Here is a 15,956-nt window from a genome sequence, read left to right as displayed (position 1 = left end):
AAGCTAAATGGTTTTGCAACATTGTTTAGCCCAAAATACAAAAATTTAAGTAAACACAAGTCCCGTAAATGTGCCACTATCCCTTGATATATACGTTACTTTAGTGGTTTTGTTTTTTTTCATTTTGCTTTTAAACACAATCCATCATGAAATAAACAATCTATATATTTCCCTGGAGGCATCTTGTAATATGCTCCCTATGTAAAGCAGCCATGACTCAATGCTCAAAAGTCTTCTTTTAAATACTCTTTAAGTCACACAGCAAACAACCTTTTATACAAACTATTACACTACCTTTTCGATTTTATTCAGTTCATTTAGTACAGTGACCATATTTCCAATGATTTGTGTATTACAAGTATGCATAGCTTAATTAGAAAAAGCTCCTTTGTATCAAATTAAACTACACGATTTTGACCTTTCTTCTTAAAGACATCTGCAGATATATATAAACTACAAAAGCAGAAATACACTGATGAACATTAATTGTGGGTTACATTAGTTTTATGCTACCCCCAACTGTCTGTAAAGTTCAGGAACAGATTCGTCCCACTCAGCCTGGAAGCAAATAGCGGCAACTGGGGGGCCAAGTCCATACTTCTTCCGGAAACCAGCTGCATCAAACCTTTCCCGACGTTCAGCCGTTTTATCACTCACATGAAGTTCGTCACATTTGAGTGGTGTCGTCTGTTCATATACAAGCCAGGTATACCGATGCAAACCTGGACCAGGCAAAGAAAAAGTTACAGACTGTTCCTTACATGTACAATCATCACAGCCTTTAATAGCAGTCACACATCTATCAAACAATAGCCAAGATTTTTATTAATGGTCTAGAAATCTCTAACAATACCACAATCTATGTATTAAAATAGATTCACTTTGAACACATCAGGGATATTTCAGCAATTACTTAAAGAGAACATGCACATTGACCATGGTGTCTGATATACAAGAGAGAAGTTAAAGATAACCCGGCAGCTGATAGATGCTGTCCGATCCGTGGGCAGCATGTATCAGGCACTGGCTGTATGATCTCAGCCAGGTATGGCTGAGTCTGCAACGTTGCGGTGCTTCAAAGAAAAACATACTTTAAGAGAAGCCGGGGACCGAGCCGCGCTGGAGATCAGTTGGATAGGGGGGGTCCCTGGCAGCTTCTCCCTGTCAGCTGCCCTTGAGTGACAGGTCTCTCCCTATACGTACACACAGGCAGAGACCTATCAATCCAGGGCAGCGGGCGGGAGATGCCGTTGGGAGACTCATATGTCCAACTAGTCTCCAGCGCGGCTCGGTCCCCAGCATCTATTAAATTATGTTTTTTTCTGAAACGCCGCAGTAATTCAGAGTTAAACACATAGGGCTGGAATCGTGCTGCCACTGTCTGATATATGTACCAGCTGTCAGGTTCTCTTTAGAGAGGTTTTCCAATCTTCTTCATTCGAGCAGTTAAATGGGTTGTCCAATCTTCTCTCTTCTGGAGGTTGTGCACTCCTGAAGATTGACAGCTCGGGCTGGCGACATGGTTGCAAATCTGTCTGAATTGTGCCATCTGTGATGCTGCATGCTATGACTCTGCAGCATCGGGCAATAATAGGAACACTGAAGCTATCTGCATCCAGCAATCTGGCCAGCTTCAGAGGTGAGCATACAAGCTATCTAGCAAACAGCTTGCAAGCGCTCACACCTTGACTAGCACACCGGCCAGCCCTACCAAGACTGCAGAGGTGGTTGATAACCTAGCCAATGAGCTGCAAACTAGACAGTTGAAAATCCCTCCATTCTTGAGAAAAGAGAGGATTTTTAATTGAGGTAAATTAAAAAGTTGCTTATTTTTACAAGTGCTTTGCAATTGTTCCCATTTAAAAAATTGAGACAACCCCTTTAAGCAGATTTCTACTATAAATATATTTATCCTGGATGTATAGTATAATTTAAATGAGCATTAAAAGCATACTATGAGTATATTCCCAATATTGCACCACTTCGCCACTAATACTGTCTACCCACAGCCCCGCACAGCATGGGAACAATTAAAAAAGTATAACAAAAATATAATGTATTATTATACTTTTGTTTTTCCATAAAGGCCATGTTTATTTTGTTTTCTGGTTTACAACAGTAATAAACCAGCCACAGACTTTAACCCCCAAGTTTCCTGTGTCTACCTCTGAGAGCAGCTCAGTGAGTCAACCTACCACACTTGTTTTCACTTTTCTTGTAGTGCCACTGAATGCAATTGAAACTTTGGAAAGAGTCACTGAATAGAAAGCAAGAGATGACTTTTATTCAATTAAAATATTTGAAAATAGGTATTCTTAACCAGAAAACCCCTTTAGGCATTCTGGTGGCATATATTACTGGACATCACCCTCCCTTGTTAGCACTAGAGGAGGGAGGTTGATGGGTTGACCAACTCCAACATTGTCCATCATGACTAAAATCTAGGATAAACTTAAAAATATGTGTCAGGTCAATGCAATTTCTATATGGCATAACCCCAAGATCCCAAAGTTCTTTTGGCTTCATCCCATGGAAGGGAGTAGATATTTAAAGCAGCACCAAATTAATGTAGTGTTATAACAACTCAATAAAATTCAATATTCCGCAGAGACTGTCTTATCAGTTCTTACAACTGTGGTATTCCTATAAGAGACAGAGGAGAAGATACCCTATAGCCTTAGTTCTCATCCTGTAATGGAATGTATTGGAACCTGTGGTGGGGGTATAGGGTTATATCCTACATCTACTATCAGTTGCTGCCTGCTGTTTTGAAAAAAAACATCCATAGTCAGTTAGAACCAGATGGGAGTTAGATCTTGGCCCAATTACAGAGGAAAAGTGGGGAAAGGTCCTGGTGTTTGTGCTGAAGCTGTCTCCCAGTGAACGATTATGATTCTTCCAACATTTTTGTTACGCAGAATGTATAAGTCATATGGGGAAGATGTAGAGATGAGTGGATCAATCTACAGAGGATCGACTTTAAATCGAATTTCTTCAAATTTGCAGGTCCCTGAGAATTCTAACACTTTGTGATTCGCTTCTGGAGGATCGTGAAAAAAATTTGTTGCGCTTTTTCACACACTGCTGAAGACTCAGATAATGGCTAATGGCATTAAGACATGGTCTAGCGAAGCCAATCGGGGGGCTATCACATCATTTATAGAATTGTAACACTTCAGTGCTGATGCACACTGAAAACAGGAGTGGTAGTCTCAGTGGGTGAATAATAATCCAAATGCAAATGATATAGGGAGGTCCTGTACGTAGTCACTGAGTGTGATATATTATCCTACAGTAACTGTACCCTAATAACACTTCTTTTTCTTATTCGTCACCTGTATAGTACCTACAGTGGTGGTAGTGCCCTTATGTGGGGCTACACGAGTGCTCTTTGTGTTGGCCACATGGCAGTGGTCTGTGGCCACTCCATGAGAGATGGAGTATCGCCTCTTACCTACGCAGCTCTTTTTTTGATTTCCCAGTCTGGCGCAACATCACATGTGTGTCACACCACAATGAATGTTTGCTATGTATCTTTAATTCCGGCATTAGTTGCACCAAACTTATGTCACATATGATTTTAAACACATTTATTCATTCAATCTAAAAGAACAAATGTCCTTGCTAGACTCTTTGTATAAGTGTCTAGAGAAAAGGCATCGATTTTATTGCTCTGCAAAATGCACAAAATTATCAAATTACATCATATGCACCAAGTTATATCACACACCTGTATCTTTTCCTGCTCCTGAACCAACATATTCAGTCAGAGTGGTGCCGCTGTTCAGGTCATTTCCCTTAACATTCACCACCAGATAGTGATGCCATTGTCTGTAGAGAAAGGTAATAAGTTGACGTAGTGTTTGGGCACCGAAGCAGAGAGTCACTCACCCTATACAAGTCAGAAACATGGTGCCAAAGTAAAAAAAGGGTTTAGCACACAAAAAACATTTACTACCTATACACAGCGATGCTCACGCATGCACATTACCACTTTATTTGTTACCTGTAGGACTGACAGATAGAAGAGAGCTGTACTCAATATAAGGCCACGGCCCCACTATCAGTATTTGGTCAGTATTCGTTCAGTATTTTTTCTCAGGAGTGGGAGCCAAAACCAGGAGTGGGTGATAAATGCAGAATTGGTGACTTGTTTCTATTATACCTTTTCTCTGATTGTTCCTCACCTGGTTTTGGCTCCCACTCCTGAGAAAAAATACTGACCGAATACTGATAGTGAGGCTGTGGCTTTACAGTTCGAGAAGGAAGAGAGAAAGATTTTCCAGCTCCAAAGTTCGTGTCCCTATTGATTTCTATGGGGTTTGCGTTTTGGTTCAAGTTTGGGCATAGTTCTAGTGGAAGTTTGGACTAAAGTTCGATCGAGCCCAAGCTTCCACGTGACCGCTAATCTCTACACATAACTAAAGAGAATAGGAGCTGTCCAGCAGGACCCAGGAGAGGCCACTATACATTGAATGGATCTGTGCTTTTCAGCTCCATTCCAAATGTCGAAGCCGAAAAAGCTAAATAACAGATGATGGGTGGTGCTGAATGTCAAAATCGCTCTGATCCTATATTGATCTATCCCATAAGTAGATTACCATTTTGTTGTGACCAGACAAACCCGTTCAAGGCTTCCACCACCCTAAGTCTGCGGTCACTCTGTCAGAGTTTGAGCCGAGTGTCAGTTGACTGTGCTCCGATTGTCTCACATGAGAGAATCTGCGCATAGGTGTGGAGGAGACGGAGAAAGTGATATTGTAAAGGACATATTGATATTCATGCTATGGCAACTCCATTTTGTCTGCTTGCTTCAAAATCATGTTATTATACTCTTTGCATAACATACATTCTTTCCTCTTGATTCACATGCAACTTTTCCACACTAACCTTTTCTCTCAGGAACATTCTATGAGACACCCCGCTCCTGTTATCTAGCTAGTCTGAGCCGGGATGTACGACCTTGTAACTTTCCACTATGCACCGAACTAACGATAATATGACGATATGTGTATTTCCGTATTAATTGTACTAACATTGGTTCAAGCTTGTAGTATGGCTGTAGGTGATTGGACATTAATAAACTCAAAACAATATAAAATGCTAAGTAGAAATAAACGGGGTTAGAGATTCTTGAATCCCCCCATACAGAGCTTTGCCTCCATCTGGTTTTCTATTGGATTGCAATCAACCTTGTAACATAATAATTTGACACTCACTTGGTCAACGGTGAAGGGTCATTACTGCCCTCCCTCAACAATATATCCATCTTCTCCATTGCTGTCGTCTACGATAATCAGACCGCACTTGGATGGCATCCGAGTGCAGTCCAATGTTTCACACACACTCATAGAATTGTATGTGTGCGTGTGATCCAATTCCCGGATGCACACGCAGCATGCTGGGATTGTCTTCTCATGCCGAATCGTCATGAAAAAATCATCACAGGTCTGAGCTGCTACATAGTATAACATTGGGCCGAGTACCATGTGATAAAATACCGGCTAGCACTCGTCGTGTTATACGGCAGCCTTAGCGAGCCCTTGGGGAGAGATTTACTAACCTAATGCACTGGAATTCAGGGGCAATTTGCATCAAAAACTGTCTTTCTTGACTTGCACCATATTTATTATGTGTTTTGGGCACCTTAGGTGTCTCGTCTGACAAGAGTGCATGGTTTCCCTGAAAAGGGGCTTAGAAAATGTGTAAAAATTTTGGTGTAAATTTCTTCCTATAAGATTTCTTAAAAATAATGAAAAACTACTACAATAATGACAATTTGAATGCACTTTTTTTAAACAAAAATATCACAAATCAGCAAATAACATGAACATAATTCGTATCTCTGTGATTGTAAGAACCAGTACAATCCAGTGAACAGATTATTTACAGTGATATTCACTAATTATTGTGTTTTTGCTGCATTTTTTATACCCTTTCCCCCTTTTTTATGCGTTTATGGTGCAGATTTGAAAAGAACAATTTTTAATGCATTTTCACAGTACAGAAAAACTTGATTCTGTACTTAAAGATTCAACTGCATTTTTTACATGCATTTTTTTCAGACTCCTTATAGAAGCTTATAAAGAAAAAACACACAGTTCCACAGCGTATTTAGACACAGTGGGCAAGCAAGTCGATTCCAGCAGCTAAATACTAAAGGTTTCTTTACAGTTAGAGCAGTCAGACTGTGGAATGTTATATGACACAAGCCTATTTGGCTAAATCCATTCTTGTCTCAAAAATGACATATTATACATATTTCTATGTCTATTTAGTACCACACAACTACAAAGTATAACAGATTGATATATAGGCTTATGTGCAAAGATTTATTATAACTTATAGAATGGATATTTTATTCTGGTTTGGCAGACAAGGAGACAGGTATAATCAGTGATTCACGGTCATTACTATGTAAGTGTTGTGGTGCAGCGGCATTGCTGTAATGATCCAGTATGTGTGTTTATGCTATTTCCTCCCCCTCAGGTGACTGGTCACATGACTGTGACATCACACAGGTCCTTTTGCACACAGAAGGTCTGAACACATGACTGTGACATCAGCTCAGGTCCTGTGTGTGTGTACTGGATGGATATAAAAACCCTGGTAGTTTTAAGACAGCGGTGTGAGTGAAAGGCATGAGGCCTGTTCCCGCGTGGGACACCGTGAGAGTGAGAGGCCTGGTGAAGCCTGGTGGACTCCTGGAAGGTGAAGCCTGGATCCTTTTGTGTAAGGGATGCCAGTAAGCCTTGGAGGGCCAGAGGCTTGGGAAGATAAGCGTCCTGGAAGGCAGAGCCTGGATCTGTGTGTGTGAGAGATGCCAGTGGCCTTGGACGGGATAAGGGCTGGAGACCACGTTTGGTAAGCCTTAGAGCCACAGTGGTGGCGGGACAAAGCGGACTGAAGCAGCTACAACCCCTCAAAGGTAAAACACTGCTTGATGTGGACGTTGATGTGGACATTAATATAAGTGCCTTTGCTGAGGGATGTAACTGGAGCCAAGAGGGCCTGTCTGCTATTTAAAAGGCTCCTGGATGTTATATGTATAATATGCCAGTGAGACACTAAGATGGACTGTGTGACAAGCAGTTTATGAAGAGTAATAAACTGCTGAACTGTGAAATATTGAGAAACGTGGCTGGTGTGCGTTAATTGACCCGGCGCAGCGAGTATCCCCCAGGATGATGACTAGCGCTGCTTTACAGTGTGCATACAGAGATAGCTCTCAATCACTGGTTAGGACTGCCCCCTTGACTACTAAGCCCAGAATGAGTAGAGATTTTATTAAATAAAATGTAAGCAAGCATGGGTCACATGACCGTAGATTCTCTCATCCGAGAGAATTGTGTTTATTATGCTAATGACACTCTGATCAAACTCTAGTCCGAATTTGCTCAGAGTGTCAGCATAGTGTGACCCCAGGGCTGTGGAGTCGGGGTCGGTGTCCATTTTGATGGAGTTGGAGTCGGTATAAAATGGACCGACTCCAACTCCTAAAATATATAATAAATTGGGTACAGTAGTTCAATGCAGTTTGTGGGGAATATTTTTTTTTCATAAGAATTTGGAAAAGTTATGAAATGTCCTATAAATGTCCGTCCTATTCCTGATCTAAGGGTCTAGACTTTTAGCTGAGATGAATCTGTACTACAGTAAATTTATCACTTAAACATGAGCCATGTATGAGGGAGTCAGAGTCGTGTAGTTGGAGTCGGTGTCATGGAAATTGAGGAGTCGGAGGTTTGACTTACAGACTCCACAGCCCTGTGTGACCCGACCCTCTCGGATAAGAGAACCGTAGCACAAGTGAGGAGCAGATAGATAACTAAATTTCTCCATTCTGTCAATGCGCGGAAATTGGACTGCAGTCAAATGTCATTTGAGTGCAGTCCAATGTTTTCTATGCACTCACAGACTTGAATGGGTGGGTGCACAGCATGCTGTAATTTTTTTTACTGACAGACTCTGTCAGAAAAAAATCATGCATAATAATAATAATAATCTTTTTATTTATATAGCGCCAACATCGCCGCAGCGCTTTACAATTCAGACAATTTACAGACAATAACGCACTGTCCCCATTGGGGCTCACAATCTACATTAAATAAGCACTGCCCCATTGAATAACATTGGTCCAAGTGCTATCCGATAGAAAGTCGAATAACATTCGTACAATTTATATGCTCGTGTGACCCTGGCCTTATACTGAATCTTTTCCAGCAAACCTAAATACCAATGTGTTCAGCTACTCTTATTCTATAACATGCTGCCTATAAACTGGTGGCGCGGGGTGGTCATGTGACTGCAAGTATGTGATTTGAATACATCCTGCCACATTCCAACTAGACTGTGTGCACATGTCTAGTCAACACGTGACTGAGCGCGCTGTGAGGATTCACAAGTATGCAGTCACATAGGGTGATTGCACATTTGTGTCCTAAGGTTGGACAACCCCTTTTATGTGACCAGTCACTTTTACATTTACTTTACTGTAAACAAAGGTGAATATATTGTTTGTCGTTCTTACGCCAAAGAGCGATCACTCTTGCTGGGAACATCAGGATCCGTCAATATCACAGTATACAGCTTCTTGTCATTCTTGCCCTCCCATTCAATGGTTGGTTTATCTTTAATCTGAAAGATGAATATTAGAATAATCCTTTTAATGAAAAGATATCATGTATGTTATAGGGTGTTGTGTGCCAGCTTGATGAACAGCCTTGAAGGTGACTTCATATTATGATTTTGCCACAGTTTTGTGTAAAAACACAAAGCCATAGGCTGAGCTCCATAGGAGACAGAGATTTTCACTAAGTCGCGCAGTACCATGGTAGTGCAGTATTTAGTATAAGCAATCAACCATCTCAGCTTCAAGTCTTCTAAGGGGACTAAAAATAAAGAAAATAAGTTTTAAAAAGTAAATTAATAACAGTTCAAATCACCCCTCTTTTCCTCATTAAAAATAAAGGAAGGAAAAAAATACATATCTGTCATTGCTGCATTTGTAAAAGTCCGATCTATTAAAATATGGAATTACGGTAATTAACCCAATCAGCAAACACAGTGAAAAGAAATCAAAACAACAGAATTGTCGTTTTTTGGTCACTTCACATTTCTAAAAATGTAATAATAAGCAATCAACGCTTCGTAAATACACAAGATCGGTATCAATAAAAAAATCATCTCACTGTGCAAAAACAAGCCTCATCAACAGAAAAATAAAAATGTCTTGGAAAATGGCGACACAAAGCAAAAAATAGTTTTTGCAATATTCTGAATTTTTTTCATCACTTAAATAGAAAACAAAAATCGATGCATGTTTAGTGTAGCCATAATCACACTGGACAATCATGTTTCCAGATCATTTTTACCGCATGTTGTAAAAACAAAAAAATAAATGGCGGAATTGCATTTTTTTCACCATTTCATTACACTTGGAATTTGTTTCCTGTGTTTCAGTTCATTATATAGTAAAAAGAATTGCACTATTCAAAACTACAACCTTACCCACAAACAACAAGCCCTCACATGTCTATGTTGATGGAAAGATATAAAAAATGATGGCTCTTGAAAGTAGGCGAGGAAAAAAGCGAGAGCACAGGAATTAAAAATTCCCTAGTCCTTAAAGGTTATCTACAAACACGTATCACATAGCAAAAGATGTATATGCTCCCATAGGGGTAAACCAGTCATAGAGGTTACTCCAATCTTCTAATCAGCTTTATGACCAAGCCAAAGTTTAAAGAGTTATTCCCAAAATATAAATTTTAGCTCAGTGGTTCAAAATCCTAAAATAAATAATCTTGTTAAATGCAATCAATTTCCAAAAATGTTCACTGCGTCAGATATCACCCCCTGAAAATGTGAATGTTACAGACTTTGTTCATCTGTGTGCCATGTGTGGCACTCCAGGGGTCCGGTTGCCACAGTGACACTGCCTCCCTCAAAAGAGGTAATGCCATGCCTGGAAGCAAGCAGGTATCCCCTAGTCAGGTATACTAAACATGCAACACTTTCCTGGCTCCAGACCAGCAAGGGGAGCCACTCCCCTTGGCAACTGGGATCTGGGGGTGGGGTTAGTTAGTCTTAGTGTGAGGAGTTGAAGCGAGGACGTCGAAGAGAGAGGAGCTGGGGACTGGAGCAGCGCGGCAGCTCACCCCAGAAGTACCGCACAGAAGAACCGGACACCGGAGTCCGAGGCTGTTGGGCACCGAAGGCACAGCAGTAGAGACCGGAGGGCAGGAGATTGCAGGTCTCCTGGCCCCATCAGACGCCCGGAGGCTCAGCAGCACCGCAGGGTCCAGCACCGCCTCGTGGGAGAGACGCACCAGCAAGGCCTGAGCTGCCTGCCATACGGTTGAGCACAGAAACGTTGCACTCAGGGACGAGGGCCACCGCACAGCTACAAGCAGCAGGGCCAAAGAGTTTAGTGGAAAGGGAAGGCCTCCAACTTCACCTGGCAAGGAGGATTCTTTACTTGCTTCCAGGCTGCCCGGACTCCCACTTCTAGCCAGTACCTTAGTCCCGGCTTGTCTAATCACCACCAGTAAAGACCCTGGGACTGCACTTCCTTGTCTCTGTGTTTCTTGCTGCGCCATCAACCCCTGCACTACAACGCCCAGCACAACCTGCACTATCTACACTGCCCTGGAGATAAGCTGTTCCTGTGGAGAGCCACACCATCCCTGCTGCAGTAACATCAGCTTCAGAAGACTGCTCGGCAGCGGCGGCTCCCTTTGGCCGCATCCCACAGGTGGCGTCACAAACTCTATAAAAACACTATAAATCCCCTATCCAGAACTCCTTTTATTGACCGCCCTGGGTCACGGACCGGGTCACCGCCACTGTGACATCCCCCAGCATCCACCGGCCCGGCACCGGGTACCCCACGGCCCAGGGGGCGCGTCAACTTGGCGTCACGAACAGGATTCACGAAGCCCGGTATAACCGGGTCCTGTGTGCCATAGACTTTTTTGAACTGTGCTATCACGTGGTTTGCCGCCCGCCGAGAGGGAAGAAAGAAGCCCCGATCCGGAACCGCCGGGTAAGAGATCCTTCCGCCTGCAGAGCAGCATACTGGTGCATGAGGAGACGCCCAGGACCTGGCTGAGGTTCACTAGGGGGGAGGAAGATGCCCAACATGGAGGAGGGTTCAGTCGCAGGCGCCGCCGCTGCCACTGTGATGCTGTTATCTATGCCATATATACCGGGGGCGGCGTGGTTTCCCCAGTATTCAGGAGAGTCGCACACCCTGAACGACTTTGAGGAGAGACTGCACAGTTTGTTTAAAGTGTACCCCCTGTCTGAGGAGCAAAAAGTCAGCATCCTCATAGGACAGCTAATCGGTGCAGCCCAGAGAGAAGTGAAGACCTGGCCAGGCAGAGACAAAGGCACTGTAAAAGAAATACTGGTTCGGTTGAAGGATACCTTTGACACCCGCACCGCAGCAGAAATTAAAATGAAGTTTTATGGGTGCAAACAAAGGGTGCAGGACAGTGTACGGGACTATGCTCTAAACCTGCAGGAGGCGCTGTGGGCCATCAAACAGGTAGACCCCGACAGTGTGCATGATGAGGACAGATTGCTAACTGAGCAGTTTATTGAGGGGCTCCTGTTCAGCGCTCACAGGACACAGCTGCGCATTATGGCTCTGCAAAACCCTGATCTGGACTTTGCGCAATTTAAAGACAGAGCCATCCAGGTGCTGCGAGAATCCACACTAGGAGGCGCTGCATCCCACCGGCGCCCAGCTATCACCTACCACCAGGAGGTGGCATCCTTTTCCCCAGAACCTGTGGGGGCTGACGCGCAGACTCTGGACAATGACCCGTCTGCAGACCTGCGCCTTCAGGTCCAGGAGCTGACCAAAAGTGTGGCTGCGTTAACTAAAACCGTGCAGGCCAATCAAGTGTCCCCCAAGGAAAAGATCCAGCTGGCTTCCAGTCCAGATGACGTCCCGTGGCGACCACAGAAAAGAATTCCACCGATCAGAGGGAGGAACAGCGATCGCTACGACCAGGACGGACAACCCATCTGCCGCCGCTGTCAAAAGGCGGGACACTACGCAAGATTCTGCAATTTAAACGAGCAACACCTGGGGCAGAGGGCCAACCCCCAGGAGTAAGACGTCCAGGCCCACAAAGTTGGCGACACAAGTACGTGGAAGGACGGCCAGTCCTACCTGTCGTGCTTGATGGCATCCCAATGAACGCGTTGCTGGACACTGGGTCCCAGGTGACCACGATGCCATATATCCTTTATAAACAATACTGGACTGACTCAGACATTACCCACAGTCCAGATGAACATCTTAACATCTATTCCAGCAATGGTCAGCCCTGGCCTCAGGTGGGGTATAAAGAGGTGACCATAAAAGTTGGCAAAGTAGAATTGCTATCACAAGGAATGATTATTGTAGATATTGATCACCGAGAAAGTCATCCCATGATAACCTTAGGCACTAATGTGATAGAAAATTTGTCTTGGAGAAATTATTGTTTTGTTGCAACAGGTCACAGAGACTGCCAGTTCCAGTCAGCAGCGAGTTCTCCAGAAGGAGATCAGAGCCCTGATGAAAAGACAACAGGTAGAACTGCCTGGAGGGGAAATTGGCAGTGTCAGGATGAGTGATCCGTTCCCCATTGCAATGCCCCCTATTAGCGAAATGTTAATATGGTGTCGGGCAGCAATTGGTCTCAGGGGTCAAGATTATCAGGCCCTGGTAGAACCTGTATACTCTGACAGTAGGCCCACCATCTTGACAGCCAGGGGGATAGTCGACGTCCGCAAGGGGAAAGTGCCGATCCGCATCCTGAATTGTGGGGAGAAAGAGGTCCATTTACCTCGGTATGCTACCCTTGCTAAGTTATTCACTGTCAGTAACAACTCAATAAAGACAGTGGAACTCTTGCCTCCATCCAAACCGGCGGAGGATAATGGCTCCAAGGGGCAGATGGAGGATTGGTGTCAGAAGCTACAAGTGGGCACTGACTCCACCCCTTTGCACCAAAAGCATGCAGTATACCAGGTGGTCCAAGAGTATGAGCGGGTCTTCAGTAAACACCCATTAGACTTTGGGCAGGTAAAAGGGGTCCAACATCATATCCCCACGGGAGATCATCCACCCATTAAAGAGAGGTACCGGCCTGTACCTCCAGCTCACTATCCATGTGCCAAAGGAATGTTACGGGAGATGAAGGAGGCTGGGGTGATCAGAGATAGTTGTAGCCCCTGAGCAGCTCCATTAGTTCTTGTGAGAAAGAAGGATGGTACAATGAGGATGTGTGTTAACTACAGGCAGATTAACCACATTACACATAAGGATGCCTACCAATTACCCAGGATTGAGGAGTCACTAGCTGCATTAAGATCTGCTAATTATTTCTCCACTTTGGATCTTACTAGTGGGTATTGGCAGGTTCCTGTGGCAGAGGCGGACAAAGAAAAGACCGCGTTTACCACACCAATGGGCCTCAGCGAGTTCAACTGCATGCCATTCGGGCTCTGCAACGCCCCAGGAACCTTCCAGCGGTAAATGGAGTGCTGCCTAGGACACAAAGACTTCGAAACTGTCCTGCTGTACCTGGACGATGTAATTGTCTACTCGAAGATATATGAAGACCACCTGGAGCACCTGGCCGAGGTGTTTGAAGCCCTATCTGGTTTTGGCCTGAAGGTAAAGCCGTCCAAGTGCCACCTGTTGAAGCCCAAGGTGCAGTACCTAGGTCATGTGGTAAGCGCCGAAGGTGTAGCACCAGACCCTGAAAAAGTCACCGTGATCAAGGACTGGCCAGGACCCTCCACTATCAAGGAAGTGCGGCAGTTCCTCGGGCTCGTAGGCTACTACAGAAGATTTATCAAGGGTTTCACCAAGATAGCAGCACCCATGCAGGACCTCCTGGTAGGCCAGTCCAAGAAGGCCTAGAACCCGAAACCTCCGTTTAAATGGGGTAAACCAGAAGACGAATCTTTCACCCGACTGAAGATGGCTCTGACCGGAGACGAAGTCCTGGCCTACCCCGACTATGGCCAACCCTTTATACTCCATACAGATGCCAGCAACGTGGGATTGGGAGCGGTGCTGTCCCAGGTACAGCAAGGCAGAGAGCGAGTGATTGCATACGCCAGCAGGAAGCTCCGGCCCACGGAAAGGAACCCCGACAACTACAGTTCCTTCAAGTTGGAGTTTCTCGCCATAGTATTGGCTGTAACAGAGCGCTTCAAGCACTATCTCACCTCCACCAAATTTACAGTCTTCACAGATAACAACCCGCTGACGCACCTGGAGACTGCGAAGCTTGGTGCCCTAGAGCAACGATGGATGGCCCGACTGTCTAACTACGAGTTTACCATCAAGTATTGGGCGGGGCATAAAAATGCAAATGCTGATGCGCTGTCCAGCATGCCCACCTTGCCAGATGGGGGAGAAGACCCGGAAGAGCTGGAGGAGATAGAGATACCCGCTTTCCATCGTCATGGGGTGACCCAGTGCTCCCACTGTGTAAGGGACGAGTGCTCCACCAACAGAGGCCACGTTCAACCCATTGCCCCAACATGGATGGGCAGAAACGCAGGATAGCGACCCGGCTGTCCGCCTAGTCAAGGAGTTGCTGACGCAAGCTGACTCGTACCCTGATCCAGATGCTCCACAGGAGACCCAACAGTTGTGGAAGGAGAAGGGCAAACTGTTCATCTACGAAGGAAAGCTGTGTCGAAGAAGCATCAACTCCCGGACACATGAACTGGTCTGGCAGGTGGTAGTCCTGAGGCTAGATGCGTCAATGGTCTTAAAAGCGTACCACGATGGAGCAGGACACTTCGGGTGGAAGAAGTTGGAAGTCCTGCTACGTGAGCGATTCTACAGGGTTGGCATGAGGAAAGCAATCGAGAGATGGTGTCGAGAATGTGGTCCATGCAACCTGAGACGAAAAGACCGTGACAGCCATAGGGCTCCCCTGCAGCCCATCATCACCAAACAGCCACTAGAATTGGTAGCCTTGGACCACGTGAAGCTAGCCCCAAGCAGGTCAGGCTATGTCTACACTCTAACCATAGTAGACCACTACTCCCGGTTCCTGGTAGTAGTGCCAGTAAAAGACCAGACGGCTCAGACGACAGCCAAAGAGTTTCAACAGCACTTTTGTCGCCCACACGGTTACCCTGAACGGGTGCTTACCGACCAAGGTCCAGCCTTTGAGGCAGAGGTGTTCCAGGAATTCTGTAACTTGTACGGCTGCAAGAAAATCAGGATGACGCCGTATCATCCCCAGGCCAACGTGTTGTGTGAAAAGATGAACCAGGTGGTGATAGACTTGTTGAAGACGTTGCCCCTTGAAGAGCGCAGCCTGTGGCCAGACAAGTTACCAGATTTGATGGACCTGTATAACCACATCCCGGTGAACTCCACCAACTGTACACCCGCTTACCTGATGAGAGCAAGACCTGGTAAGCTACCCATTGACTTGGATATGGGAGTCCTAACACCAGAGACGACTTCACCAGATGCAGATTGGGATACCGAGCGGCAGCAACAATACCGCAAAGTGCAAGAGTGTGTTGAAAGAAGTTTGTCCCCAGGCAAGACAGAAGCAAAAGAAAGCTTGCTTCCAGGCATGGCATTACCTCTTTTGAGGGAGGCAATGCCATTGTGGCAACCGGACCCGTGGGGTGCCACATTCCCCCTAGTTAACTTCAGTACTCCCGGACTGAGGATAGTTTTCAAAATTAACAAATAACAATTCACATTATAAGATTATGAATTTAACATTTCTTGAACATTACTGGTTATCAAATCATTATAAAACACTATTAATAACATTCTTCAACAGTTACAGTAAATTCTGTAACCGGGTGTCCATTCTTCTTTAGTAAGGTACAATTTTGAGCAACATGAGGGACCCATCCAAAAACCCTCAACGTAGGCCCTGGGCGTGGCTGCAGGGCATAGGTGATCC

At 44.9% G+C, this 15,956-nt stretch overlaps 1 protein-coding gene across 1 annotated transcript in view; it reads right to left on the bottom strand.

The window, feature by feature from the left end:
- Positions 1 to 285: 285 nt before the first annotated feature.
- Positions 286 to 15,956, bottom strand: part of PEBP1 (phosphatidylethanolamine binding protein 1) — a 31,300-nt gene continuing 15,629 nt past the window's right edge. The window contains exons 2-4 of the mRNA XM_073676386.1: positions 8,531 to 8,637; positions 3,731 to 3,831; positions 286 to 722 (exon numbers count right to left, since the gene is read on the bottom strand). Coding sequence (XP_073532487.1) covers positions 505 to 722; positions 3,731 to 3,831; positions 8,531 to 8,637 — 426 coding nt within the window. The 3' untranslated portion in view covers positions 286 to 504. The remainder of the gene's footprint in view (positions 723 to 3,730; positions 3,832 to 8,530; positions 8,638 to 15,956) is intronic.

The sequence above is a fragment of the Phyllobates terribilis genome, unplaced genomic scaffold (genome assembly GCF_046119375.1).
Source record: "Phyllobates terribilis strain yellow unplaced genomic scaffold, ASM4611937v1 Scaffold_1__5_contigs__length_1240528914, whole genome shotgun sequence".
Classification (NCBI taxonomy): Eukaryota; Metazoa; Chordata; class Amphibia; order Anura; family Dendrobatidae; genus Phyllobates; species Phyllobates terribilis.
Note: the sequence above shows the minus strand (reverse complement) of the source record. Positions and strands in the feature narration are given on the sequence as shown.